The sequence below is a fragment of the Macrobrachium rosenbergii genome, chromosome 23, assembly GCF_040412425.1.
Source record: "Macrobrachium rosenbergii isolate ZJJX-2024 chromosome 23, ASM4041242v1, whole genome shotgun sequence".
NCBI classification, from domain to species: Eukaryota; Metazoa; Arthropoda; class Malacostraca; order Decapoda; family Palaemonidae; genus Macrobrachium; species Macrobrachium rosenbergii.
The window spans coordinates 11,651,991-11,679,490 of NC_089763.1; the positions used below are offsets into that span (position 1 = coordinate 11,651,991).

General features: G+C 39.8%; 3 protein-coding genes across 3 annotated transcripts in view; 2 read left to right on the forward strand and 1 right to left on the reverse strand.

Annotated features, from left to right (window-relative positions):
* Nucleotides 1-7,877, forward strand: part of LOC136851276 (uncharacterized) — an 11,384-nt gene extending 3,507 nt beyond the window's left edge. Inside the window, exons 3-6 of the mRNA XM_067125260.1 lie at nt 1,380-1,502; nt 4,314-4,913; nt 5,341-5,514; nt 7,463-7,877. Of these exons, the coding sequence (XP_066981361.1) occupies nt 1,380-1,502; nt 4,314-4,913; nt 5,341-5,514; nt 7,463-7,578 (1,013 nt within the window). The 3' untranslated portion in view covers nt 7,579-7,877. The remainder of the gene's footprint in view (nt 1-1,379; nt 1,503-4,313; nt 4,914-5,340; nt 5,515-7,462) is intronic.
* A 4,395-nt stretch (nt 7,878-12,272) lies between these two features.
* On the reverse strand, nt 12,273-13,016 carry LOC136851008 (uncharacterized). Its single transcript, XM_067124982.1, has one exon. The coding sequence runs from the start codon at nt 13,014-13,016 to the stop codon at nt 12,273-12,275; it is 744 nt and encodes a 247-aa protein (XP_066981083.1).
* A 13,332-nt stretch (nt 13,017-26,348) lies between these two features.
* Nucleotides 26,349-27,500, forward strand: part of LOC136851269 (uncharacterized) — a 9,802-nt gene continuing 8,650 nt past the window's right edge. The window contains exon 1 of the mRNA XM_067125246.1: nt 26,349-26,638. Within this exon, the coding sequence (XP_066981347.1) occupies nt 26,401-26,638 (238 nt within the window). The 5' untranslated portion in view covers nt 26,349-26,400. The remainder of the gene's footprint in view (nt 26,639-27,500) is intronic.

Here is a 27,500-nt window from a genome sequence, read left to right on the forward strand (position 1 = left end):
TTTTGTAAAGTCCACTGGCATGTTGGGCGCTAGGCGTCTGACCGGGGAAAACCTCAGAGACTTGGCACCGGTACTTAGGTTCCAATCTCTTTTATGGCTTTTACCTCCGAATTACTAATGCCCTGGACTATCACTCTAAAGACCAGGGTTTGGTCCTGTTGTGAGTCAGAAATTTATTTCTGTGATTCTATATATATATATATATATATATATATATATATATATTAAAACACACACACACACACACACACACATATATATATATATATATATATATATATATATATATATATATATATATATATATATATATATATATATATATATATATATACGTATTTATATATATGTATGTATATATATTACACATCACCACATGTGAACAGATAAGACACTGGGTGTAGGTCCTGACTGGTTTCGACTTTATTGCTAGGTCTTTAACGTTGGAGACTAAAAATCGACACGTAACAGGTGTCAAAGGGGTAGGGGATACAAAATTCGTTAGTGTTATGGCCTGGTACTATGTTTACAAATATGATCATCCTTTTTCCTTATATATCTACTGCCTTCCTTAAAATTTATACATTTTAAAATTCATTATTAAATTATTATACAGGATTAAATTTTTACATGCCTTGATTGATATTCATATTATGCCCATAACTTTTTTTTCATAAACTATACTCAATGATATTCCTTTCCAGTGCATCATTACAACAAGCTACCTTTATGGCCCCTGCCTAATTGACTGTATGATTGATCTCAATAACGTGGGCAAAAATTCCACTGTTTACCTGTATATCTCACACATTATTATGCTGTTTTTTCCTCTTTGCCACTGATTCCTCACTTTGACCAATATAAAAATTATCACAAGACTTACTTGGAATTTTAGATGCATATCCTTTAGCGTTGTCGAGAGTTCTTTTTAAGGACATGTTTACTGTTCTATTGTTATTAAATGCTACATTAACTCCAAAGTTCTTAAGAAAACATGGATATATTTTATATTATTATTATATAGTAGTACAAGCAGGCGTTTTGTGCTGTAAGTTTCTATCTTATTTTGATGAAATTTTTTGACACTTTGATGCATTGTCTAATACATAGTCAAGATATATATATATATATATATATATATATATATATATATATATATATATATATATATATATATATATATATAGATTTATATATATATATATATATATATATACATACATACATATATATATATATACATACATGTATATATATACATACATACATATATATATATATATATATATATATATATATATATATATATATATATATATATGTATATGTATATATATAATCTTTCTCAATAGAATCTTACCATGAGGCTTTCCCTACAGAGAAAAAGCTCGTGTCACTGCATGAGGTAGCTGACAAGTGGTTCATTGAAACCCTGTTAATGGCTGTCAATCTGCAAAACTCCGTCAAGGATCTCTCCAACACCACAGCTTCAGATGCTAAAGGTAAGTGTCTAGTACACATAAGGGAAAGCCATCTGAAACTAGTACAGAGTTTATTTCTTAAGCACTTCATAAATTTATTTGATGCATTAAATGCTGGGTGCTGATTGGGGATGGTTCCAAAGATGAACAATGCAAGAGTCACTGTCTCAGTCACCTTTCGTATGTCTACATGGGGGCTAATCTGCAATGTATCGATACCCGCTCCTCACCCACCCACCAACCCACTCTCTCTCTCTCTCTTTCTCTCTCTGTCTCTCTCTCTCTCTCTCTCTCTCTCTCTCTCTGTACAATCACCTTTATCTTACCCACAATCTCGAGCTACCTGAATATCAGTATGATATGAATAGCTGATAAAAATGTGCAAATATTACAAGCAGTGAGGAGGACCTTGGAAGGACCAACCGAAGAACGCCTAAACGTGATGGATCATAATATTAAATGTAGTCCTTATCACTTAGAAAATGTAGCCTTCATAAACAAAAACTTGAAAAGGAATACGCCGGAAATCCTTGTATATAACTACGCAATTACGGAGTTGGTTGTCTCAGTAATGGTTTAAGAAATGGTTTCCTGAAGAAATTACAGGGTTTACTTAGTAAGTAAGGCAACCAGAGCCTCGATGGCACAGTCGGTTACAGCAGCAGCTTCGGACTTCGTATAGGTCTGTGGCGCAGGTTCAAATCCGCAGCCGACTGATCAGAGAGGCGGACACTTTGCTATCCGTGTAGACACCCCGGGATTATGTATGTAATCAACGGATAGGTTTGCTTAAAAAGCAAATGGGTGTTACAGATTAAATACATACACAAAACAAAGCCACTACAACATCTTCTAAAAACATAACAAACATCTCACACGTCTCGAACTCTCGACCTACCCGCGCAACAACTTCTCGCTGCTGGGAGAAAGGGCGTTGGGTCTGGTATGGTACATGTAACATACGCTACCGGGTTCTAAGCGATGTCAGGCAGGGCAGCCGATCGAGACTACGGTCTACCCAAAAGCCAAATCAAAAGTCCTTCAAAAGAAGGCATCATGCTTACCCCATACAAAAATGGGAAAAAAAGCACGTTAAAAGAAGAAGAAGAAGAAGAAGAAGAAGAAGAAGACTTAGTAAGTAAGGCAACCAAATTAATAATGAGTGAATCCCCACGAGAGGGTCATACCCGTCATGACTGCATGCGCTTGCCTGTTTACCAAAGTCAGAAATGACTATAAGAATAAAATCCAAAATATGGGAAAACATTGTTGCAACACATACAGCTTACATGGTGGTCAACAGATTTCTTAATACGTAGCAACAGGACTATTTAAATGTAAATGATAAACAGACAGTGCCAGAAGGATAGATGAAAAGAGGGCTGATAATAGGGGCTGCAAAAATCAACAAGGATTTGGACGAAATTCACTTACAACGTTTTCTCGAATAGAAACTTCCAGTGTTGCACCCGACTCTGCAGCTTCCTGCCACTCCGCACTGCATGTCTCACTTTCTTTTCTTATTACACAGCTTTATACCTGCACCCGTCTTTTTGCTGACTTCTTCCACTACCATCCCTAAAGATACTGATGAACCATGGAAACTTCTTATACTAAAACACGTTTCACTTTCATTATAAAGGCTTTTGATTGCTTCCAAATGATTTTCTGCAGTGTCTTCGACATCCCCTGCGTTATTTTCTTACATATCGGATCTATTATTAACTTTATGTGCACGTCTGCCATATGCAACTTTCTTTTTTTGCTCTATTTTTCACACTATTGTTTCGTAAGAAACACTTGAACCATGCACTCTTCACTTTGTCGACTCAAGTACTGTACATACCCTGTCAGCTTTCCGTTACCATTCATACGTTTTCAGTCAAAACCATACTAAACATACACACACACACACACACACACATACATATATATATATATATATATATATATATATATATATATATATATATATATATATATATATATATATATATCTTCTCCTTAGAGAAGTTGCTCCATAAGATGTTATCCTTATAAGTCTCAGCTTGGTTTCTAGGATAAGGATGTTATCCACTGCCCTGGGTGACTAAAGGGTTTATGTGCCTATATCTTACTGTATCCTTTATTAAACACCTACAATCAAGTACCAGTCAGACCAAATGTTGCTTAACTCTCATATTTTGAGACCATAGTATCGCAAGCACCATAAACAAATGAATTACTGTCTCATGGCGTCAGTTCTAGTAGAGTAACATTTAGTAACACCAATTCAAAGACATGACCAATGATATCATTGTTATTATGAGCACTCAGAAAGGCTCTCAAAGTTTTCATTTTTAAAAGTTTCATGTATGAGACATCCGTCATGTATTACCATGCACGACAGGGCATTTTATCCCTAACGTGCAGCCAAAGGATCAACCACAAAGCTAAAAGGTATCCTGAGCTTCAAGCTGAAGGCACATGACATGGTAATGATATCCATTTACTGATGCGATATCAGTAAAAGGTAAACCATCTTTTGTGAGATGTTAGGAAAAATGACTTTCCAGCTATTTACCATAAAAAATAATCTCAGCTACTGTACTGAGCTTTCCTCTTTTTCAAGCACCTTATGATGGGTTTTCTATCTTCATTCCTGTGTAGTGGACTTTCGCCACAGGGTTAAGAGACTGTAAATATGGAAATCTAGTGTCTGCTTCAAGTTCACGTATATGTATTAACAATTACTAAAACATGAATCAAATGTATTTTTCAGTGTTGTAAAATTAGATTATCACCCCGTCCATTCTGTTTTGATAAACCTTTTTGTTGTATTTCAAATTGCAGAACTTCACGAGATGCTGGCATCAATAGGAGACACCCTTGAAAAGGTCCACTATGTTGTTAGCAAAATAACAGATGGTTCGTTGTGTTGTTCTAAAAGTGATATACCGCCAGTCATACGAGATGGCGCCTTCCCACCAACAGAAGCTCCTTTACCTTCTCAGGACATTCTCACTGATATTCAGGGAGAGCTGCGAAACTTGTCAAAGGTTCTGACTGAGTTCATCGGTGTCACTAAAAGTAGAGAGGTGGACAGAGACATGGTGAAGGTCCTAATTGAAAAATGCTCTAATGCTTCCATTGGGGAAACAGAAGTCGATCTCAGCAACATAACAAAGGCGATTGAGGATGCATTTGCCAGAAATTCTGGGTTGATTCAGCCGCAAGTGAGGAACATCAGTGAAGATCTTGGACAGGCTAATTCTGGTCTGGCGAAGACACAAACAGATCTGAAAGAGATTCGAGACATTCTGACGACTAACTATAGCAAAAATGAGGTTGGTCTCCAGAATCTGACAGTACTGACATTGCTGGGTTTTGCTGACCTCGCAGCTAAGATTGATAGCCTGTATAACATATCAACACCCGTGGGAAGGTCTAAAGGTAATAGTACCATGAAAGAAATTTACAAAATGTATTCTCCACAATACAGACTTGCTGTTTGTTTTGGGTCTGTTATGAAGCAAAATTCTTACATATCATATTTTGCCTACAATTATTTACTTGTCCTCAAAATTCTTGAAAATATAATCATTAATTTTCTGTAAACCCTACTGAGGTAACCCAATTTGTAATAGAGAAACAAGTTAATAAAAATCTGCCTCATGAATACATTTGTATCCATGTTAACTCTGACGATTACAGTAATTTACTTGTATTGTCCTTATGTAAGTAAATAAACATACATAGCACACACATATATGAGTGAATGTGTATGAGTATGTGTTTTAATGTATATATATTCACGCAACTATACATGAAGTATGGTTTTTGAAGACATGCCCACCAACCTGGTGCATCTGTTTTACAGATGCAACCAATTGCCCTGACCAATACTTTGCTGTGGATGAGGAATGCTTCCACGTCGCAACAACCGAGCAAGTCACCTTCGAAGACGCTAGAATGACTTGTGAATACCACAACAGCATCCTTGCCGAGCCAAAGTCACTGCTGAAATTCCTCTCAGTCATGGAAACACTTCAGTGTAAGTACTAGATCAGAGTCTGTAGCTATACAGCAGTTTCCTGATATGCCCTCCATCGTAATCCTTATTTCTGTTTATGTGGAACTTCTTGATTTGAGAACTGAGAGTGAAAGATATTTTGATGTTTTAAAAAGTTTTTCATCAGCGTGTTTTTGTCTGATTTTGATCATATAATTGCAAAGTAAGTTTGCCGCTGACAAAATGAATAAGTCTTGTTCAAGAAGCTTCCATTATTAGTCATAATATAAGTACATGGATATTTTTTAACCTGTTCATTATGAATTATGAAAGATATAACAGCAGTGATGCATTAACATTCCTAAATTCTGATTAAGGCAGTCACAAATTCAGGTTATAAGATATAAGTTAAGGCAGAGATTTTTCGCAGGAGATGAAGGCAAGAAAACAATAATAAATCTTAGATAGCCATATTGCTCATCAAGGAATGAACCTACAAGTTCATCTATTTCAGTGGCAAAGGGGTTTTAAAATTAGAAATTAATCAGAGTTTGTCTGAGTTCGAGTCCATTTTATAAAGTGTGATTTTTGTTGATCGTAACATCCCAATGGTTCAACATTTTGATAGTTTCAATGAGTCAAGCAATCATGCTCCAAGACGTGTCTCCTTGTCTAATTCTCTCATGCCTTCCTTCAGGAGGTCACTTTGGTTATTCCCGTTGCAGCTTTCCTTCTCTTCTGTAAATCAACGCCATCCACTTCCATTCAGAAAGTTTACTGGTTTCCAGTCCAGTTACTTTCCTCTTCTTCTCATTGGTTACTCTATCCTGCCACTTCATATTTAGTATCCTCATCAATACTAATTTTGCAAATGTCACCAGTAGCCCATCTACCAAGACTGAGCTGCTGAATCATGTACCATCCTTACATCAATACAAGTCTAACCATACCAACTGGTTTTCTTATCATGTCGTCAGTCATACAGAAATAATTAAAGATCTCAATTATCTTTATCAGACCATTCCCAATAATGCAATCCCATACAAATTATTTCAGGTTTTGACCAGCTGACAGCAAGCCATGGTTTTCCCTCTTCTTTGACCAAACAGTCTTATATCACTTGCATTTCCTCTGAACTTCAGCATATCAGTACAATACAGCCAGTACAGTTAGGCCCAATAGACTTCTGGAGTATTTTTCTTTTATTAAATACACATATTTTTCAAGAACAACTCCGTGCAAACAAAATTTGCAACTAAATTAAATAAATAAAAAAACAAGAGATAACATCTCCCCTTGCATCACACCAGCTCTAGCTTCAAACGGATCACTCAATCATTAATCAACGATAACTTTACAAAAATTGCCTTGATGAAAAGGAATCTTACAAAATCTCACGATCTTTCATAATGCTTGTCTACTGTGCCTTCGAAAAATAAAAATGAGTAGTTAAATTCAGTGTTCCCCAAACTTGAAGAACTCTAGTTCGAGACTGTAGCAGGTCATAATCTACAAATAAAGTTAACCATAAAATACTGAGGCATGTCAATGCAATAGGAAACTTTTCCTCGCCAATTCTCGTCTTCTGTCATGATAATCTGATCTGTTTATAAATCTGCAGCATTAAAAGAGTGGAAGCAGGGTGCCTTACTAATTTGCAGGAAGAAGAAAAACCCATACGTCTTTTCATTTTTTATGTGACGTGCAAAGTAAAGGCAGGTAAAGGAACAGAAAATAAAGATATGCATAGTCTAGTGAATTTCGGGGAATGAGACACTCTCAGAACGCAATGAAATCAGAATTCCAATCCTTATAAAGAGCAACAAACATAGCTAAAGTTGCAAAAAATCTATGAGGGAAAACAACAACAACAGAAAACTGTCTTCAACAGGACCTGCCTTCTTTCAGGGACCTGAATTAATTTTAATGCCTAGAATTGTTCATGTCATTTCAATAAAGCATGACTTCTAAACATTTTCTTTCCTTCCAGATAACAAATCGGTGGATTTGTGGATGGGCGGAATGAAAAAGTTCAGAGCAGTCTTCCGTTGGCCACGAGGCTTCAATTATCAAGGTCGTTTGGGAATGGACCAACAAAGGAGATGAGATAGATCACGGCTGGAATTATCAGAGCCCCATAGAGAATGGCGAGTGCCTCATGCTCAAGGAGAACGGCTTACAGGATGGCGACTGCGAAGACCTCAAAGGCTTCGTGTGTCAGTCCCAACCATGGACTTAGTTTCCTCAAGACAAAGCACGAGGAAGGTAGCAGCCTCCTTATCCAAGTAACTCAGGTTATTCTGGAAGTTTAATTAGTGTTTGTACCTCTCTTTCTTGCACATGAAAAATAAAGTTTTGGAGCTATAAACTGATGAATAAATTAATGTTCACCAACGTTAAGACCATATGAGAATTTGAATTTCCTACTTAGCTTGACACGTTCGTTTTCAAAATGAAAATGGTGACGACGTGCTGTTCAAAGTTTATCTGCCTAGAGTACAGATGTAGCACACATAATGTTATTTTCATTTAAAGAACAGGTGGTATAGACACAGAATTCTTACACGGTACTTCAGTTACAGCCCCATCTCTCTCTCTCCCTCTCCGTATCTACCAGTCAATAACTAATTATTTTTTGGATCATCAATATGGCTTCCATCGTCTCGGCAGGACTTCGAAGATTCATTTGCCGTTGCTCTTGATATCTGTAAGGGCATTACAGATCTGGCAAAAGGTTCTGTTAGCAGAACTTCCTGCTTACGGTTTCATCCTTCCATCAGTGACCTCATTTGTAAAGTTTTATACAATTACTTTATACCTGTTGTTGCCAATGACCCTTAATCTGCTCTCTTCTTTATTTGCAGTGGTGGCCTTCAGGGCTGTCTTCCTTCACTTACTCTATTCCTCCATCAAGGACCTTGTCCAGTCTGTCGTTTCGCTCTACACTCACATCTAAAACTACTGCCAAGCTCACGAGGGGAATTTCTCCTCCCCTCAGGTGGCCCTATAACACCGGTCAAGCCACCTTTTCGAACATCAGATCTGCCAAAATCAGTAATCCACTTAGGATTACACAATTTCCTTCCTTCTAGTGCAAAAGCTTTGGGATTCTCTCCCTGCTTCTGCTTTTCCTAATTTACACTCACCCTTCCTTAAACAGGCAGGTCTGTTGTTTCGCTCGTGGTTAAATTCGTTTTTCTTGCCAGAACAATGACCTTTGCTCTCTCTCTCTCTCTCTCTCTCTCTCTCTCTCTCTCTCTCTCTCTCTCTCTCTCTCTCTCTATATATATATATATATATATATATATATATATATATATATATATATATATATATATATATATGTATATTATGCAATAACTCTCACCCTGCTACTCACCACTCCACCCATTTGTAAATGTGCACCATCGTCTGCTGGTGAAACGCACAAACCCACACCCAAACCCAAACACATATATATATATATATATACATATATATATATTTATAGCATATATATATATATATATGTATATGTATATATATATATATATATATATATATATATATATATATATATATATATACATATATATTTCCGTGGATTTCTAGATTCGTAAGATGCTTTACAGGCCGGCAACGGATCTTTCTTTAATTTGGCCTTGGAAATCTGACTTTACGTTAAGGGAAATCATAAAAAGAAAAAGAAAAATGGGGATGATTCAATGAGCTTAGGGCTCTACTTCATGAGGGAATGTTACGTAAACCCTTCGGTTAAATTAAGTAATTATATTTACAGCAAAGAATCAAAAGGAAAATGGTTAAATGAATTATTAGGAGTCTTGCAACGCCTGTAGGTCTTTCTACTGGAGTCTTGAATGATGGCAAGGCACAGTCCAAGATGAGTCCACAGCAAAGTCCCTCTGCAATAGAGAGTTAAACATTACATGTCAGTAAAGGAAAATATAACACATACAATGACTCGAGGCTGCAATGATGGTGCCAAGGACTCAAGGAATGAATGGACACTACACTGGAACACAGAACATTGCCAATGGCACTGGATAAAGTGGCACAAGGACAAAGCGGAATACTGGCACTCAATAAACACCTCTAATGACAAACTGTCGTGACTGAAAGGTCTTCACTCATACTTTATCTTAGGGGAAGTGGGTCTCAGATGAATTCTGACGAGGGACAATCACACAAATTGCACAGCACATTAATCACTTGGATGGTCCGTTCTGAGGATGACTGTAGAATCAGAGTCGAGTCTGGAGTCAGGTGTGGACGACTGGGGGCTGGGGGAGAGGGGCCTCTCAGCACCTCTCACACGTGTATGACTGCCATGGCTAACTGCAAAAACCTCTCCTGTCCTAGCCCCTTTTAAGACCTCTGCCGAGTATGTTGACCGTGTGCAGAGATCTCCCGAGTATGGTGACCGTGTGCCAAGATGTGTCATTTTCCAGTTCCGGCCATCTGCTTGTATCTCCCCAGGTATCCTGTGGAAAGACAATTCAGCCAGCTCAACCTGCCTTTAGAATGGTTGCTTTAAGCAGCTTAGTTGGGCTAAGCTGCTTCAGGGAGTGGCACTCAGCCTCTTGTTTTTGCCCTTTTCGACTGTGCCGTCTAAATATCTGTTTCAGGTAAAGGAAGGGGACAGATTGAAATGTTGATAACTTTTAGTGTGTTGATATCTAGGTCAACTGGGATCGGCTATGCAGCAACGATTCTACTTTCGATAAACTAAGGGCAAACTAAGGGTCGGCTGTGCAGCGACTTCTTGTAACTTATAATAGCTACCCACAGAAGAAAACATACGCACCTTCTTTTGGGTGTGCATGTTGATATTCAAGAAGTCGGCACAGATGCTTTGCTTTACTTTTCTCCAAACACAAAATGGAAAGAACCTTTTACTTTTCTTTATTCCCAACACAAAATGGAAAGAAGTTTTACTTTACTTTCAACACACATTAATATTAAGCTACTTTAACATGACACATTAATTTCCTTCAATTACAAGGTATAGGTTACTTTAGGATTACAAGGACAAGGTAATTTTGAGGCAGAGGACAAAATTTAATAATTAATTTATATGTAAGTTCCTTAATTCTAATGAGATAGCAGTATGCTGTTAGTTTGCCTATAAGAGGCTTCTTATCATTACGATACATCTCTTGTATTATTTCTTTTGAGTACTGATGGGTGGTGTCTAACATGGCCATGCCTTGGTGGCACTGAGTGCCTAAAGGATGATCAGGGGATACTACTCATTCTCACCTGATATCTTAAATTCAAAAGACGGTATCAAAGGGCTTCTAACATTAATACAATGACAAGAGGGGGGCAGTAGAATGAAGTTCCTTGAATTACATGAAGGCAGGGGAATGTGCCACCACTATCTGGCTGGTGGGCCACACCCCCTAGATTAAAAGTACTGGCTCAGAACCGCTTTTGGGTTTTCTTGCCATGAGATGGAGTTTTGGGTGCTAGCAAGGCCCCGGGGTGTTACTCGCTATCCTGTCGAGATAAGACATCAGCTATTTTGTTATCCGTGCCTTTGATGTGCTCGATTCTCTAGTTATAGTTATGGAGATCGAGGCACCACCGCATTAAGCGTTTATTCTGGTTCCTAAATGTAGTCAAGTACCATAGGGGGTTATGATCAGTATACACCGTTAGTGGGAAAGTATGGTCAGCATGGTATGACTTGAAGTGTTTCATAGCCAGCACCATTCCTAGCAATTCCTTCTCAATAGTACTATAACAAGTTTCAGCTGGCTTCAATTTCTTAGCATAATATGCCACTGGGTGCCTAACTCCCTCTTTCTCTTGGAACATTACTGCTCCGATACCAGTGTCGCTGGCATCTACTGCTAGGCAAAAGGACCGTTCGTAGTCGGGGGCATGTAGGACCGGTTTTGTCATTAATACAGCTTTTAAGTTATTGTAAGCCCTTTTGCATTCTTCTGTGCACCTGAAGGGCTGCTTTCCCCAGAAGAGGTTTGTGATGGGGGCAGCAGCATCTGCGAAGTTTGGGATGAACCTGCGGAAGTACGGTACCATCCTGAGGAAGCGTTGGGCATCCCGTTTTGTTCGTGGGTAGGCTACAATCCTTATGGTTTCTATGTTTGCCTCCTTTGGCGCTAGCTGTCCATTTCCGACTTGATGGTCCAAGTATGTAATTTCCCCGACTCCGAATTGGCACTTCTTTAGATTTAAAATTTGTTCTAGGATTTTTAAGTGCTCTTCCCAGGTGCTGGCGTAGGTGACAATGTCGTCCAAGTATACCACACAGTTCTTTATGCCCGCCAGTACCTTGTTCATCAAACGTTTGAAACAGCTGGGAGCATTTTTTAACCCAAATGGCATAACTTTGCATTGGTATATTTCGCTAGGAGTTATGAACACTGCCTGAGGGCACGACTCCTTGGACAGCGGGACTTGCCAATAGCCCTTCTCCAAATCAATCTTGCTTAGATAGGGGGCACTCCCTAGGCTGTCTAAGCAAGCCTCAATCCAGGGAAGGGGGTAAGGTTCTGACTCCGTCGCTTCATTCAGCTTCCTGAAATCAACATAAAGTCGATCTCCACCGCCCTCCTTAGGCACTAGGACTACTGGGGAGGCCCAGGGGCTGTGGCTTTGCTCTATAAGGCCGAGGTCAAGTTGGAGCTGGACCTGCTCCACGATCCTACGGCCCTTATCTGGGTCGACCTGGTAGTATCCCTGGACTATGGGTTTCGCACCCTCTTTGACATTGATGGAATGCTGTAGCACGTCCATGCACCCAAGGGTGTCTTGGATGACTTGCGAGTTTCGGTCTAATAACTGGCAGATATCTTCCCTGTGGGCGGCAGAGAGACCTGAGGTGATGACTTCCAGATTCTCAAGGATTTTAGGGCAGCAATGCCAACTACTACCTCGGGGGTGGATGTATCATCTTCGGGTGTCTCCTCGCTATGGGTCTGGCATGGTTTCAGGAGATTTATATGGAGCCACTTGGGCCCCCGTTTCCGCAATCTACTAGGTAGTTCAAGTCCCCACGCTTTCCCAAGATTTTGTGGGGGCCCAAGAAGCAGGTTTTGAGGGACCTCGTGGCACCCGTCCGGAGTACAAGGACCTGATCTCTCGAAGGAGCAGGAGCGGGTGGTCCCGTCAAATTTCATCTTCACCTGCTCTTGGGTGGCCGCCTCTGTGGCCTGGGCTACCGCCCAAGCTGCCCGAAGGTTTTTCTGAATGGTGGGCAATTCTTCCGCCCAATCCGCATGAGCAGGGTCCGCCCATGCATCATATAATTTGTCAAGTGGCGCCCAGGTGGAATGGGCATACAATAACTCGAAGAGGCTATACCCGGGGTTCCAGGAGGGAGTGTGGCGGGCGGCAAAAAGGGCGTACGGGAGGTTGTCCACCCACAAGCCACCTCCCTCTTGTTCTAATTTTTTGATTGTCGTAGAGAGCGATTGGCGGAATCGCTCGATGATTCCTTGGCTCTCGGGGTGATAGGGCATTGAGTGAAAGTGCTTGATTCCGTGGCTGGCCATGCCATCACGGAGTTCTTTCGACATAAAGTGTCAACCCTGATCTGTCTGTATCATGGCAGGGAACCTGAATCTACAAAAGAATTTTACTAGGGCCTTCACCACGTTTTTCAAGCTCTTGCTCCTTACCGGAATTGCCTCCGGGTATCGCATGAAGCAGTCAATGATGGTATGGCAATGGGTGTTCCCCGATTTACTTTTCATCCTCCCCTGCGGAGTGAAATAGTCAATGACGACGTCCCTGAAGGGGACGCCGGCGGAGGGGATATTCCTGAGGGGGGCACTGGGGACTACCTCGTTTGGGTTTCCTGCCACTTGGCAGGTGGGACAGGAGGCAACGAATTGCTTTACGGTCTTTCGGATGTCGGGCCAGTGGAACTTGCTCTTGAAGGCATGAGCGGTGCTAGTGACATCGAGTGCCCGCTGATGCCATCATGTGCCAAACTTAGCACATCCTCCTGCAGAGTCAGGGGGACTACCACGAGTTTATGGCGCACCTGGAATGGCTCACTCAGCCCCTGGGTTGCTTTGTACAGATCGTCTTCCATTCCAGCAGGAAGGCATCTTTTATCAAATCAGTGAGGGCATCCTCGCTGGTGGCGGCCTCACTCTGGAGGCGGCTGATTGAAGAGTCCACCTTTTGCGCCTCAATTAGTCTTTCCCTCGTGAGGGAGGGCAGGACAGCTGCGGCTCCAGTAATGAGGAGGGTGGTAGCCGGAGTATTCTCAGCCTTCTTGGGGGCAGGGGGTGGTTCCTGGAGCCACGGGATTGATCCTACAGACAGTCCAGGGGAAGCAGATCCTCCTGCTTTCGTTGGGAAGGCCGTGGGGTGGCTGAGGGCTCAGAGGGCTTTAGGCAGAGGAGAGGGATGGAGGGATCCCTCGACTGGACAAGATCTTGTCCAAGGAGGAGGGGTTTCCCTGTGGTGAGCATCTCAGCTACACTGAAAAGGTGTTCCCTCTCTCGAGAGTCATCGCCTGTGGTGACCCTTAAGTGGACCGTTGGAAGGTCCTTTCGATCTCCATCCACCCAGAGGATTGTCATTTGTTCATCTTCCAGAATGACGGCTCTAGAGGGGACTTTGCTACACACTATCAGGCTGACCTCCGACCCGGTGTCTATTATATTTCTAATTTCAGGGGAGGACTGGACCTGTCCAGAAACACGACCCTCATGGACTCAAGCCCAATCCACCTGGTGGGCCTTTTGGGGCAAGTTACGGTGCCTACTGTCTTCGGCTGGTTGTAACGAGGGCAAAGCTTGTATGTGGAGGAGTAATGTCCTCGTTTTCTGCAATCGTGGCATATCCCATGGCAGAACTCCCGCCGGGGGGTGCCTGCTGCAGGCGGTGATCGGGGGCCAGTAGCAAAAGGTGGCTGTGATGTCTTCGGAGGTGGATGAGAGGGAGCATTGGGCCAATTTCGGCACTGGTCAGTGGAATGTCCCGTCCTTTTACAATAATGGCATGTTAAGGGCTTGCCCGAGTTTCCATTCTTAGGGGGAGACGATCCTCTTAGGAAGGGCGGGGGATATATCTTCCACTGCATGGATCCCTCCTGAGAGAGGTGAGTCTCCTACATGTCTGCTATTCGGCAACACTCGGTGAGTGTTGCAGGGACCCTTTCTACTACATGCGTGGCCAGGGCGGGAGGGGCGTAGCGTAAGAAATGCTCAAATTTAAATTTCTTGAGTACCTTGGCGGTGCTGGTAGCCCCTTCGGACTCGAGTCATTTTGCTAACGCCCACTCAGAGTGGTATGCCCAGTCGGACCAAGTCTGGCCTGATTCTCATGTCTGCTCTCTGCAACACCTCCTCCACCGCTCGGGGGTAATCTCGTATGCCTTGGTGACCGCTTGGCATACGGCTTCCCAATGAGTGCCTTCTCTCCCAGGAATATAGTGAGGACAAGGGAGATTTCTGCGGGAGAGAGGGTGCAGCACTCTGGACTCTTTCGGCCCTCTCAAGCCATACTTCGGGCTCTGCCTCTGTCCATTTAGGCATAAACGAGTGGGCTTGGCTGAGGGGGAGGGTTGCATTCTGCCGGGCTAACATCTGGAGATCATGGGTGCGCTGTCGTTCTCACTCCTCTCTCTCTTTCTCCTTCTCTTGGTGCTCTTTCTCTCTCTCTTGCCTCTCCATCTCCTCTCTTTTCTCCTGGGCGATTCTCTCTTTCTCTCTCTTGCCTCTCCATCTCCTCTTTTTTCTCCTGGGCAATTCTTTCTGCCTCTCTGTCTGCCTTCGAAGTATCTATTTGCCCCTGGACCCAGTCCCATAACTCTTGCCCCGACATTTCCATGTCCTTTCCTCATTGTGCTGGGCTCTGGAATTAGGCATTATTTCAAACTTAGTTGGCAGGGCCTTCTAAGGCTAAAAAAAAACAAATGGGATAAGGAACCTATTTTTATGGTGAAATATATTCGATCCCTCGCCCGGCGTCGGCCAGTTATTGCGGGGATAGTGAGATGGGCATCACGTAGGATGTGGGCATTATGTAGGACATAGAATTGGATGGGCGTCACGTAGGACGTGGGCGTCTCATGGGACACAGAATTGGATGGGCATCATGTAAGACGTGGGTGTCTTGTAGGACGTAGAATTGGATGGGCGTCAAGTAGGACATGGGCATCTCGTAGGACGTAGAATTGGATAGGCGTCACGTAAGATGTGGGCGTCTCGTAGGACGCAGAATTGGATTGGCGTCACGTAGGACGTGGGCATCTCGTAGGACGTAGAATTGGATGGGTGTCACGCGTGGGGCGTGGGCACCATGGGCGTGAGAATGGATGGACGTCCGCGTGGGGCGTGGGTGTCTCGTGGGACGAATTGGATGGACGTCACGTAAGACATGGGCGTCTCGTAAGACGTGGGCGTCTCGTAGGACGTAGAATTGGATGGGCGTCAAGTAGGATGTGGGCGTCTCGTAGGACGTAGAATTGGATGGGCATCACGTAGGACGTGGGCGTCTCGTAGGACTCAGAATTGGATTGGCGTCATGTAGGATGTGGGCATCTCGTGGGACGTAGAATGGGATGGGTGTCACGTAAGACGTGGGCGTCACATAGGATGTGGGTGTCACGTAGGGCGTAGAATTGGATGGGCGTCACATAGGACGTGGGCGTCTCGTGGGATGTACAATTTGATGGGCGTCATGTAGGACGTGGGCATCTCGTAGGACGTAGAATTTGACAGGTGTCATATAGGACATGGGCATCTCATAGGATGTAGAATTTGATGGGCATTACGTAGGACGTGGGCATCTCGTAGGAAGTAGAATTGGATGGGCGTCACGTAGAACGTGGGAATTCTTGCCTCATAGGACTTTGAATTTCGTGGAGCCTCGTAAGACTTGGAATTTGGATTTGCCCCGTATGACTTGGAAATTCTTGCCTCGTAGGACTTAGAATTTGGTGGAGTCTTGTAAGACTTGGAATTTGGATTTGCCCCGTAGGACTTGGAAATTCTCGCCTGGTAGGACTTAGAATTTGGTGGAGTCTCGTAAGACTTGGAAACTGGATTTGTCCCGTAGATTTGGTAAGCATGTGGGGAGGGGGGGCGGGTAAAGGTTGTCTGACTTCTCACCAATGTGGGTTATTTTTAGACCCTGGTTGAAAGAACCCTTCTGTTTAAAAACACCGTCTTGTCTCCTAACCGCGGGGAATTTTCCCTAGAAGCGGAGTTCAAATTTCGCCTTGCTAACACCTAATTTGAGTTTTAGTTAAACTGAGAGAGAGTATTTCAGCCATGCAAGCTGATCCTATCCCACGGGGGAGTTCGTTTGCGCCTAAATAATTCGCTATTCCAAAATGCGAGGTAAAATTTAACACAGGAATTTTTTTCGCACGATTCTCGAAATGAAAAATGGTTAGCACTGGTTATTTCCTAACTACCTATCTTGAAAGGCATGCATTAACAAAATCTAATACGGCGGTTCTCTTCTCTTAGTGGATACATCCGTCCCTATGCCCTAATTTCCTAGGAACAGTCACGATTGTAAAAAAAAGTTCTTTGCTAAGATAAACACATTACTTACCACTTATGTGGAACTCTCTTGGTCTGTGCTCTTGGTACCAGGTTCAGAATTTGTCTCGCACCCACCTTAGCTTTGCTAGTCGCTGACTTGGCGACTTGCAAATGCAACAAAGTAACAATAGAGGAGAAATTGCAACTGCAAAACGAGATCTATGGGAAGATTGCCATTTTTATGTATTTCCTTGGATTTCTAGATTTGTCCGATGCTTTACAGGTTGGCAACAGATCTTTCTTTAATTTGGTCTTGGATATCTGACTTTACGTTAAGGGAAATCATAAAAATAAAAATAAAAATGGGGATGATTCAATGAGCTTAGGGCTCTACTTCATGAGGGAATGTTACGTAAACACTTTGGTTAAATTAAGTAATTATATTTACAGAAAAGAATCAAAAGGAAAATGGTTAAATGAACTATTAGGAGGCTTGCAACGCCTGAAGGTCTTCCTACTGGAGTCTTGAATGATGGCAAGGCACAGCCCAAGATGAGTCCACAGCAAAGTCCCTCTGCAATAGAGAGTTAAACATTACACGCCAGTAAAGGAAAATATAACACGTACAATGACTCGAGGCTGCACTGATGGTGCCAAGGACTCGAGGAATGAATGGACACTTTACACTGGAACACAGAACATTGGCAATGGCACTGGATAAAATGGCACAAGGACAAAGTGGAATACTGGCACTCAATAAACACCTCTAATGGTAAACTGTCGTAACTGAAAGGTCTTCACTCGTACTTTACCTTAGGGGAAGCAGGTCTCAGATGAATTCTGACGAGGGACAATCACACAAATAGCATGGGACACTAATCACTTGGACGGTCCGTTCTGAGGATGACTGTAGAATCTTAGCCGAGTCTGGAGTCAGGCGTGGACAGGGGGTACGGGGGGAGGGGCTTCTCAGCACCTCTCAAGTGCATATGACTGCTCTAGCTAACTGCAAAGATCTCTCCTGTCCTAGCCCCTTTTAAGACCTCTGCTGGGTGTGTTGACCATGTGCAGGGATCTCCCGAGTATGGTGACTGTGTGTCAAACTGTCATTTTTCCGGTGTTCTGGCCATCTGCTTGTATCTCCCCAGGTATCCTGTGGAAAGACAATTGTGCCAGCTCAATCTGCCTTTAGAATGGTTGCTTTAAGCAGCTTAGTTGGGCTACGCTGCTTAAGGGAGTGGCACTCAGCCTCTTATCTTTGCCCTTTTCGACCATGCCATCTAAATATCTGTTTCAGGTAAAGGAAGGGGACAGATTGAAATGTTGATAACTTTTAGTGTGATGATATCTAGGTCAACTGGGATCGGCTACGCAGCGACGATTTTACTTTCGATAAACTAAGGGCAAGCTAAGGGTCGGCTGTGCAACGACTTCTTGTAACTTAAAAGGTTAACAGTCTAATGAGGCTAAATAGATAATTGGGTGAATACCTAAGTCAATATATTGTAATTTATATGATTTTTCATGTTATGTAGGAAGAGGCCGGTCTGTATAATAAGCCTATATATTAACTATTTGATTAATGACGTTTCTGTTAGATTATATATATATATATATATATATATATATATATATATATATATATATAATCTAACAGAAACGTCATTAATTCAAAGTAGTGAAAACAATAATGACAGTATAGGCTTATTCAAGACAGACCGGCTCTTCCTACATATCATGAAAAATCAGCACAAATTATGTAATATATTGACTTAGGTATTCACCCAATTATCTATTTAGCCTCATTAGACTGTTAACCTTTTCTGTTGGACGAACTATTTATTACACAATTTATATGTTATATTATCCTGTAACAGTTATAAGCATCGTTAACCATTTTTGCTTGTTTGTGTTTTATGTAAGTCTTGAATTCAAATGTAAACATATGCCCGGTATAGGCTTTTCTTAAATTGATTAGTCAATAAAATTCCCGAAAGAGGCCTGATGGGAGGAGAAACAGTTGGGGCCAATTAAGAACTCTAATTCCTTTTCCCTCTCTGGTTTCTCCTTCGTCTCCATTGTGGAGCACATCGAGCTATATATACTGTATATATATATATATATATATATATATATATATATATATATATATATATATATATATATATATATATATATATATATATATATATATACATATATACAGTATATATATCCTGATGTGATCCACAATGAAAACGAGGAGAAACCAGGAGGGAAAAGGAAATAGAGTTCTTAATTGGCCCAACCAGTTTCTCCTTCCACCAAGCCTCTTCTGGGAACTTTATTGATTAATCAGTTATATATATATATATATATATATATATATATATATATATATATATATATACATATATATATATATATATATATATATATATATATATATATATATATATATATATATATATATATATATATATATATATATATATATATATATGTGTAGGTTACCTTTCAAACTGTCTCGTCCCAGCCTGTTAAAAGTTTTTCCTATCATGGTGACATTTGCTGATGTTTGCAAACCTCAAAAATTATATATGCTTAATGAGACATAATCGCTGAACCACTGTAAGACGACATTCTTGTAATACACCAGGCATGATACCTGGAAACGAAAAGAAAAACTAAACCGTTTCACATCTGCGGAAGTATTCGATAAGTATTGAGCAATTAACAGTTAATTTTTTAGACCAGCACTCAAATTAGTTCACGCTTGTAAAAAGGTTTTACCGTTATTTTTGTAGTTTTTTTATTTTCTATAAAAAAGCTAAAATCTAGACACGCCCTTCAATCATTACACAAGTGATTCACAATATTGTAAATATGAATAATTTTTATTCTAGCATTTTCTTAGAGTTTACTTTCTCTCAGCATATACAATTATCAAAATATTACAGTCGCAGATTTAACAAAGTGAAACGGTCTCCAAAATCCAGAGAAAGCCGCTACTAGTCTCATAAAGCACTGCGTCTCAGAATCTTATTCCGTAGGTTCCTTGGCCATGTTCTTAACAAGGGAAAAGTACTCTTCGTTACCCTTCTCTCTCTCTCTCTCTCTCTTTGTGCGCATCTAATATTAATGTACCGTATATCTTTGACATATGATACGTTATCTCCAATAAGACAGCCATTAGCCTATCAGAATGTCTTTTGAACTGGGTAATATTTCCGTTTCTGTCTTCAAGAGATTTCAAACAGCACCATGACCATGACGTCACAACTCTCGTCTGATCTGTCATAATTTTGCATTTGTACCTCATAACTCATTCTTTCCTTAATCTCCCTGACGCATTTCCAACCACTCATAACAATCGAAGGAATGCTGCTATTCGAGCTTTATGCTGCATTCCAATTCCCTGATGGAAAAAACGAAAAAGAAAAGAAAAAGGACGAAAATAATTAGGCATCCGAGCCAGCTGCTCCATTCTCTTTAGGCTCGTACCCTTGCATCCAAATCATTGGCCTGCCAGGGCCACGCTCCTCAAATGAACAAAATAGCTCTGGGCTTCTCTGGCTTCGAAACCATCATTAAGTGGACAATTTGTTGAAGGTGTGTTCATATTTCTGCTCTCAAGATTGATCTTTGTTGCGAGAAACCAAGCACAAATGTAAAAGCAATGGCATAGTATTCACAGTGCATAATCATTTTTATTATTTACGTATTTAAATATATGCATTTGTCACTTATACACGCGTGACTTCTTAATATTAACGAATATTAACCCAAAAATATCGTTTAATATCCCATTCTTTATGCATAGGGAATAATTTACACCCAAGGGGATGAGTTATTCCCCTGGGATAGAAGATATTAAACGATATTTGTGGCTTATTGATTGTGATATATATATATATATATATATATATATATATATATATATATATATATATATATATATATATATATATATATATATATATATATATATATATATTTACAGTATATATCACACACACACACACACATATATATATATATATATATAAAATATATATATATATATATATATATATATATATTATATATATATATATATATATATATATATATATATATATATATATATATATATATATATATCATCATAAACATCCGATTCAGAAGAGAAAATGTGACTTTGAAAGTCAAAATTAGAATGGCTGAATAGACGGTTGAACCAACTCCCTTTCGTAGAAGCTGCTGAGATGATGAATTTGCCTTAGACAGAAACGGCTAAGAAATGTAGAAAGAAAAGGTTACTGTGTATGAAAAGATTATTCAGAATCTTGAAATGGTCAGGTCATGCAGCGTGAATGGGGGAGACAAGTTGGAGGAAAATTATAATTCCGAGGAGTATATGAATGAATCAGTTGACATGGAAGTATTCTGCTCACAAGCTTCGCCCTTGTGTCAGCAGTTAAAGAATTTGCCCTGTGGAAGTAGCTACTGTCAGGTGGATTTTCTAAGGAGCCACTGACTACCAGTGAAAAGGCTAACTGGTATTTTATTTATATAAAATGAATACACAGAAACATGCATATGAATACACACACACATATATATATTTATTTATATATAAATAAATATATATATACACACACACATATATATATATATATATATATATATATATATATATATATATATATATATATATATATATATATATATATATAAATGGCTAGCAGTGAAAAGGCTAACTGATATTTTATTTGTATAAAATAAATACATAAAAACATACATATGAATACACACACACACACACACACACACACACACACACACATATATATATATATATATATATATATATATATATATATATATATATATATATATATATATATATATATGTATATTTAGAAAATGTGTGTGTGTTTGTGCGCATTACTCGTGTACGCTTACAGTGTATGACTAACCAGTGCATAGTAAGTTGAGTAAGAGCGTGTTCTGACTGAAATTCATGAATTATGCTCCGAAACAACTCGGACGTAAAAGTACGGTGCAAATGCTGTGCCCTTCTCTTCATTTCAGCTTTGAGTTTTACTCGTTTCAGTTTTCTTTTTCCTTTAAATTTCTTTTCTTATTATTTACTTTTATCGGCCCTCGAACACCACCCCCTCCTCTCTCTCTCTCTCTCTCTCTCTCTCTCTCTCTCTCTCTCTCTCTCTCTCTCTCTCTGATCCAGACGTCCTTTGAGCTTTCGCTCGCAACGTGGACTGCATTACTCGGCCGACAATCTAATTGAATCTTTTATGAAAACAGCCCACAACGAGGTCCTTTCTAATTCCAATAAAAGCACAGAAACACGAGGAGGAGGAGGAGGAGGAGGAGGTAGAGGAAGAGGAGGAGGAGGAGGGGAAGGAGGGAGAGGTGTTTCCAAACAAGAGATATACATAGTTCAATGAAGCTTTGAGAATATATCTTCCTTCCAATCACTCTACGTGCAATTCATCGTATTCTTTTTCAGTACGGAGCTAAGGGCTATTTTCTCCTCAGTCGATTAAATGCTTTTGCAAGTGAACGATGCGTTATGGAATGTTATTCGGCTTCTGTACACGAAAGCCTTGCCGTGACCTACAGTGAGAGAGAGACTACGGGCTGGCTGGCGATCAATACAGCGTCTGTTTGTCTGTCTTTTTCTCTTTCCCGTCTTTGTTGCTTCGCTCTCTGTCACCTCTCTTCTTTTTTTACAACGCCCGTTTTCTTCTGTCTTTTTGCCGGTATTTTTTTGTCATGCCATCCGTCATTATCCCTTGATCAGTCTATTTATCTACCTGCAAGGTGGTCTTACTTCGTATTATCCACACACATACTGTACACACATGTACAGGATATATACTGTATATATATATATATATATATATATATATATATATATATATATATATATATATATATATATCACACATTACCACAGGTGAAAAATAAGAAACCTGTGGTAATGTGTGACAAATGTATCACGTACAAAAGTGATAATAATCATATATATATATATATATATATATATATATATATATATATATATTTATATAATACATATGTGTGTGTGTTATGTGCGTTTGTGTATTTTCAACGAGCTGCTCCTTTTTAAATAAGAAACTGCCACATCTACCAATTTATAAACCGGTGAAGAAGGCTCATCGGCAACACATCGACTCAATTTTCACACATCGCGCCATCCACTTCCAGCTCGACCTCCTCCTGTCTCTCAACACTTTTGAATTATGCAATGATTTCACCAATCTTTCATATTCCATACTCTCCACTGGTGCAAACCACCTCAAATCACTGACCCATCTTTTTTATTTTGACATCCACACTTTATTTCTATCATGGGTAGTTTGCTCAGCAATTTAGCTTTAACTTCTATAAACATTTTCCTTCGCTCTTCCAAATCGCTCTCAAAAACCAAGCTACCCTTATTGCTCCGCAAAATCTGTTCTGTTTCTCGTCTCGTTTCCCCAGCCCTCCACCCTCATCCCTCCTCCTTCCACCCTCCACCCTCCATCCCCTCCTGGTTACTTGAACCCCAGAAGACCGACACAAATCAACCATTCCTATTTTTCCACCATCCATCTATCAGTAGTGTATCTTCCTGGGTTCTTTTTATCCTAATTCTTGATAATACTTTTAATTACCTTCATTTGACCTACTTTTTATCAAATACATATCAGTTAATGCCTAATTCAAAAGTCTCTCTCTCGGCGAAGGGAAATAAGATCCAGCCTGTCAACACTTCATGTTTGAAGACATACCCCTCGAATGACCTCCATTTATCTTGCATTCATGAATAAAAGAATAAAAGCAAGACGAAGAAGAAGACGAAGAAGTTATCGACAAACTGACAGCAAATCGTTAGTATCGAAAATGAAGCTTGTTCCCTCCGAAAAAGCCCCGGACAGAAAAGCGAACGAGAAGGACACGCAAACGCTCGCAACATCGACATGTTCTGTCTTTTAGTTTCATGCGAACAAAAATACCTATCTTCACTTTTGTAATAATAATAATAATAATAATAATAATAATAATAATAATAATAATAATAATAATAAAATAAACTCTTTCACTGTTTGTTAAATCTTGATGTACTATTATATTTATTCTCATCTTTAAAGTAAGTGGTTGTTCTTCATAGTCTGATGTAATAGTAATGATTATTGAAAAACGTTGACCATAACCAGGTTGGTAATGACGATTATAATGCTGGGAATTAGTCAAGTAACATATTTAAGTAAACTATTCTCCCCTTGTCAATTACATTATGTCTTTGACAAAAATCGTCAAATCAAGGCTTTTATATAAAAGTAAAATATACATATATATATATATATATATATATATATATATATATATATATATATGTGTGTGTGTGTGTGTGTGTATATATGTGTGTGTGTGTGTGTGTGTGTGTGTGTACACAATTACATATAATCCTTGATTTGACAATATATATAAATATACATACATATATCTACAGTATATATATTTGCGTATCTGTGTATGAGTTGTATGTATGCATGTATGCATGCATATACAGTATATATACACACACACACACACACACACACACACATATATATATATATATATATATATATATATATATATATATATATATATATATATATATATATAGTTATATAGTCTGAAAACACTGGAACACGTGACGTACATAATGCAATGTATCAAACGGAAAAATAGAACAGTCTAAGTTATCTTCAAGAGAACTGGTACTTAGTGGAAGAAGTGTACCATATGCACGCTAGGGTGACAGCACAAACGAACAGACAGACAGACTGTTGGCAAAAGATATTCGCACCTGATAAGAGGAAAAACGAGGAGCAGTAAACTCATTAGCGTCTGAGGTCAGTGCTCCATTTACAAAACCGTTTTTCTATGTGGGCGGGCTCACACCTGTGGTGCTAGGCCCAGGCATATTACCTTCTTCACAAACTATGTACAACTTAATAATTATACATTCCTTGGATGATATTCATACTCTTACAAAACCCTTCTTTTGATAAAACTATATTTGATAAAATTTCTTTCAAATATAATACTGGAATAACTATCTATTTTAGGCTTAGTCCATCTGAGTGAACGATAGTTTTCTCTAACATGAACGAAAGTTGTACTGTTCTCCAGTGCTTATTATATATATATACATACACACACACACACACACACACACACACACACATATATATATATATATATATATATATATATATATATATATATATATATATATATATATATATATATGTGTGTGTGTGTGTGTGTGTGTGTGTGTGTGCATGTCTTATATCTTTCTATTCTCTTTTCCAATGGTTTTGCAGTTTAACCAATGAACTGAATTGAACTGAATACAAAATTTAGGCCAAAGGCCAAGCACTGGGATCTATAAGGTCATTCAGCGCTGAAACATAAATTGACAGGAAAAGGTTTGAAAGGTGTAACAGGAGTAAAACCTCGCAGTTACACTATGAATCAACTGTTAGGAAAGGGTGGAAAGTAAGATGGAAGAAAGAGAATATGAAAGAAAAACAGTAAAAGGATCGAAAGGGGTTGCAGCTAGGGGCCGAAGGCAAGCTACAAAGAACTTTAAGTAACGCCTACAGTGCACCGCATGAGGTGCACTGACGGCAATAACGCCCCACGAGGGCAGTTTACCATTGCAGAAGTAGTAACATGACTTACGTGGGAGTTGATGCACCCATCCTTCAGCAGTGCCGGGATATTCCTTGGAAAGCGCTTGTTTCCTTGCTTGGCTGTTCTTAACCGCTGCATAAACTCAAAAGTTCTTCAGAGGGCTGTCACCTACAAGCCATAACTGTATTTATTTTCCCCTTCTTTATTTTTTGTCTTATTCGTATTATCTTTTTATTTGCACTATTTTTTATTTTTTTATTTTTTAGCAGTATCATTCAATTGTAAAAATATGACAGCCTAACATATACTGTAATTACTTGATAATTTCTATATTTAATCACTTTATTTTGTAAATTTAATAAAAGATAAAACCATTGCTCCTAGAATCGTTAGGGTTTGTAGACGGTTAACAGCAACAATAATAACAATATAATAACAATAATAAACACAAAACCATGCTTGTACGGCCATTTAGTATTAATCTTAAAGATATTTCCCATCGCCTTAAGAAACGGAGGTTTGAAGTTTTACCAACATCCACCGAATGATCTTGAACGCCAGTGCATCGCTGTTCACTGTACAGCACATCACAGCGCAAACAGCCCGAGTCGCAAGCGAGCGAGCAGCCTGAGCCAGCTACCGGGGGCGCCAACAAAGGCGACTTGCTCGAAGCATTCGGGAGCCGTCACCCGTGCGCGGGAATCCACCAGCCCCTTCAGTTGCTCGCTGGTGCTCGCGTGGGTGTGGTCGTCGCCTTGGTGCTCGGCGTGCTCACATGGAGTGGCATCGCAGTAGATGCATGACTCTGATAGCCGAGTATGAGAAGCGTCCTGTTCTGTGGGATCCCGAACACGGATCCTATTTCAACAAGACGAAGAAACTCGAGCAATGGGAGGAAGTAGCGCAGGTCATAGGATGTACCGTGGAGGAGGTCAAGAGGAAGATGGACAGTCTGCTCGGCAGCTTCAGGAGGGAGAGGGGAAAGGCAAACAGACACAAGGGAAACGACAAAGGCACGTTTCGTTTTCTGTGCTGACACACAGCAAGGTTGATGTAATCTTGATGTATTTTGAAGAAATGACTGGGCATAAGTAAAATTCCTTAACGGATACCCCACACACACACACACACACACATATATATATATATATATATATATATATATATATATATATATATATATATATATATATATATATATATGATTATAATCACTTTTGTACGTGAGTCATTTATCACACATTACCACAGGTGAAAAATAAGAGACGGGGTGTAGGTCCTGTCCGGTTCCGACTTTATTTCCAAGCCACTGATGAAGGACTGATACATAGTATTAGAAGTCACAAATATCAATAATACAGAAACAGCACTGACGAACATACACAGCCGTTAGAGACTACAGATCCACCCACAGTAGGATTTCAAGGTAGGAGTGGCCTTCAAAACTCATTTGGCTAAAAATCACAATATACTCTCAGGGTACAATACTGGTAAACGTACCGACCAAAGGAGGCTACAGTTCCACACCTGACAGGTGTCAGGGAGGCTAGGTTGGAAAACTCATTAGCACTGCTGCCCCCGTACTGTGTTTACAAATAGGGTAATCTTATTTCCATACATCTCTACTGCCTATCTTAAATTTGAACAATTTGCAAATTTATTTTGATATTTTATAAAGCTAGATTCAATGATATTCATTTCCAGTGCATTATTAGAATTTACAGTCCTTTTTGCCCCTTCCCAGTTGATAGCATGATTGTTCTCACTAACATTTACAAAAATACCACTGCTCCCCTGTGCATATCTCACACCTTTTTTATGCTGTTCTATTCCCTTTTCCAGTGCTTTACCCGTTTGGCCAATATAAAAGTTGTT

Bases quoted from the DNA above. Each gene is read 5' to 3' on its own strand.
- LOC136851008 (XM_067124982.1), bottom strand. From the start codon at position 13,016: ATGTCGAAAGAACTCCGTGATGGCATGGCCAGCCACGGAATCAAGCAC.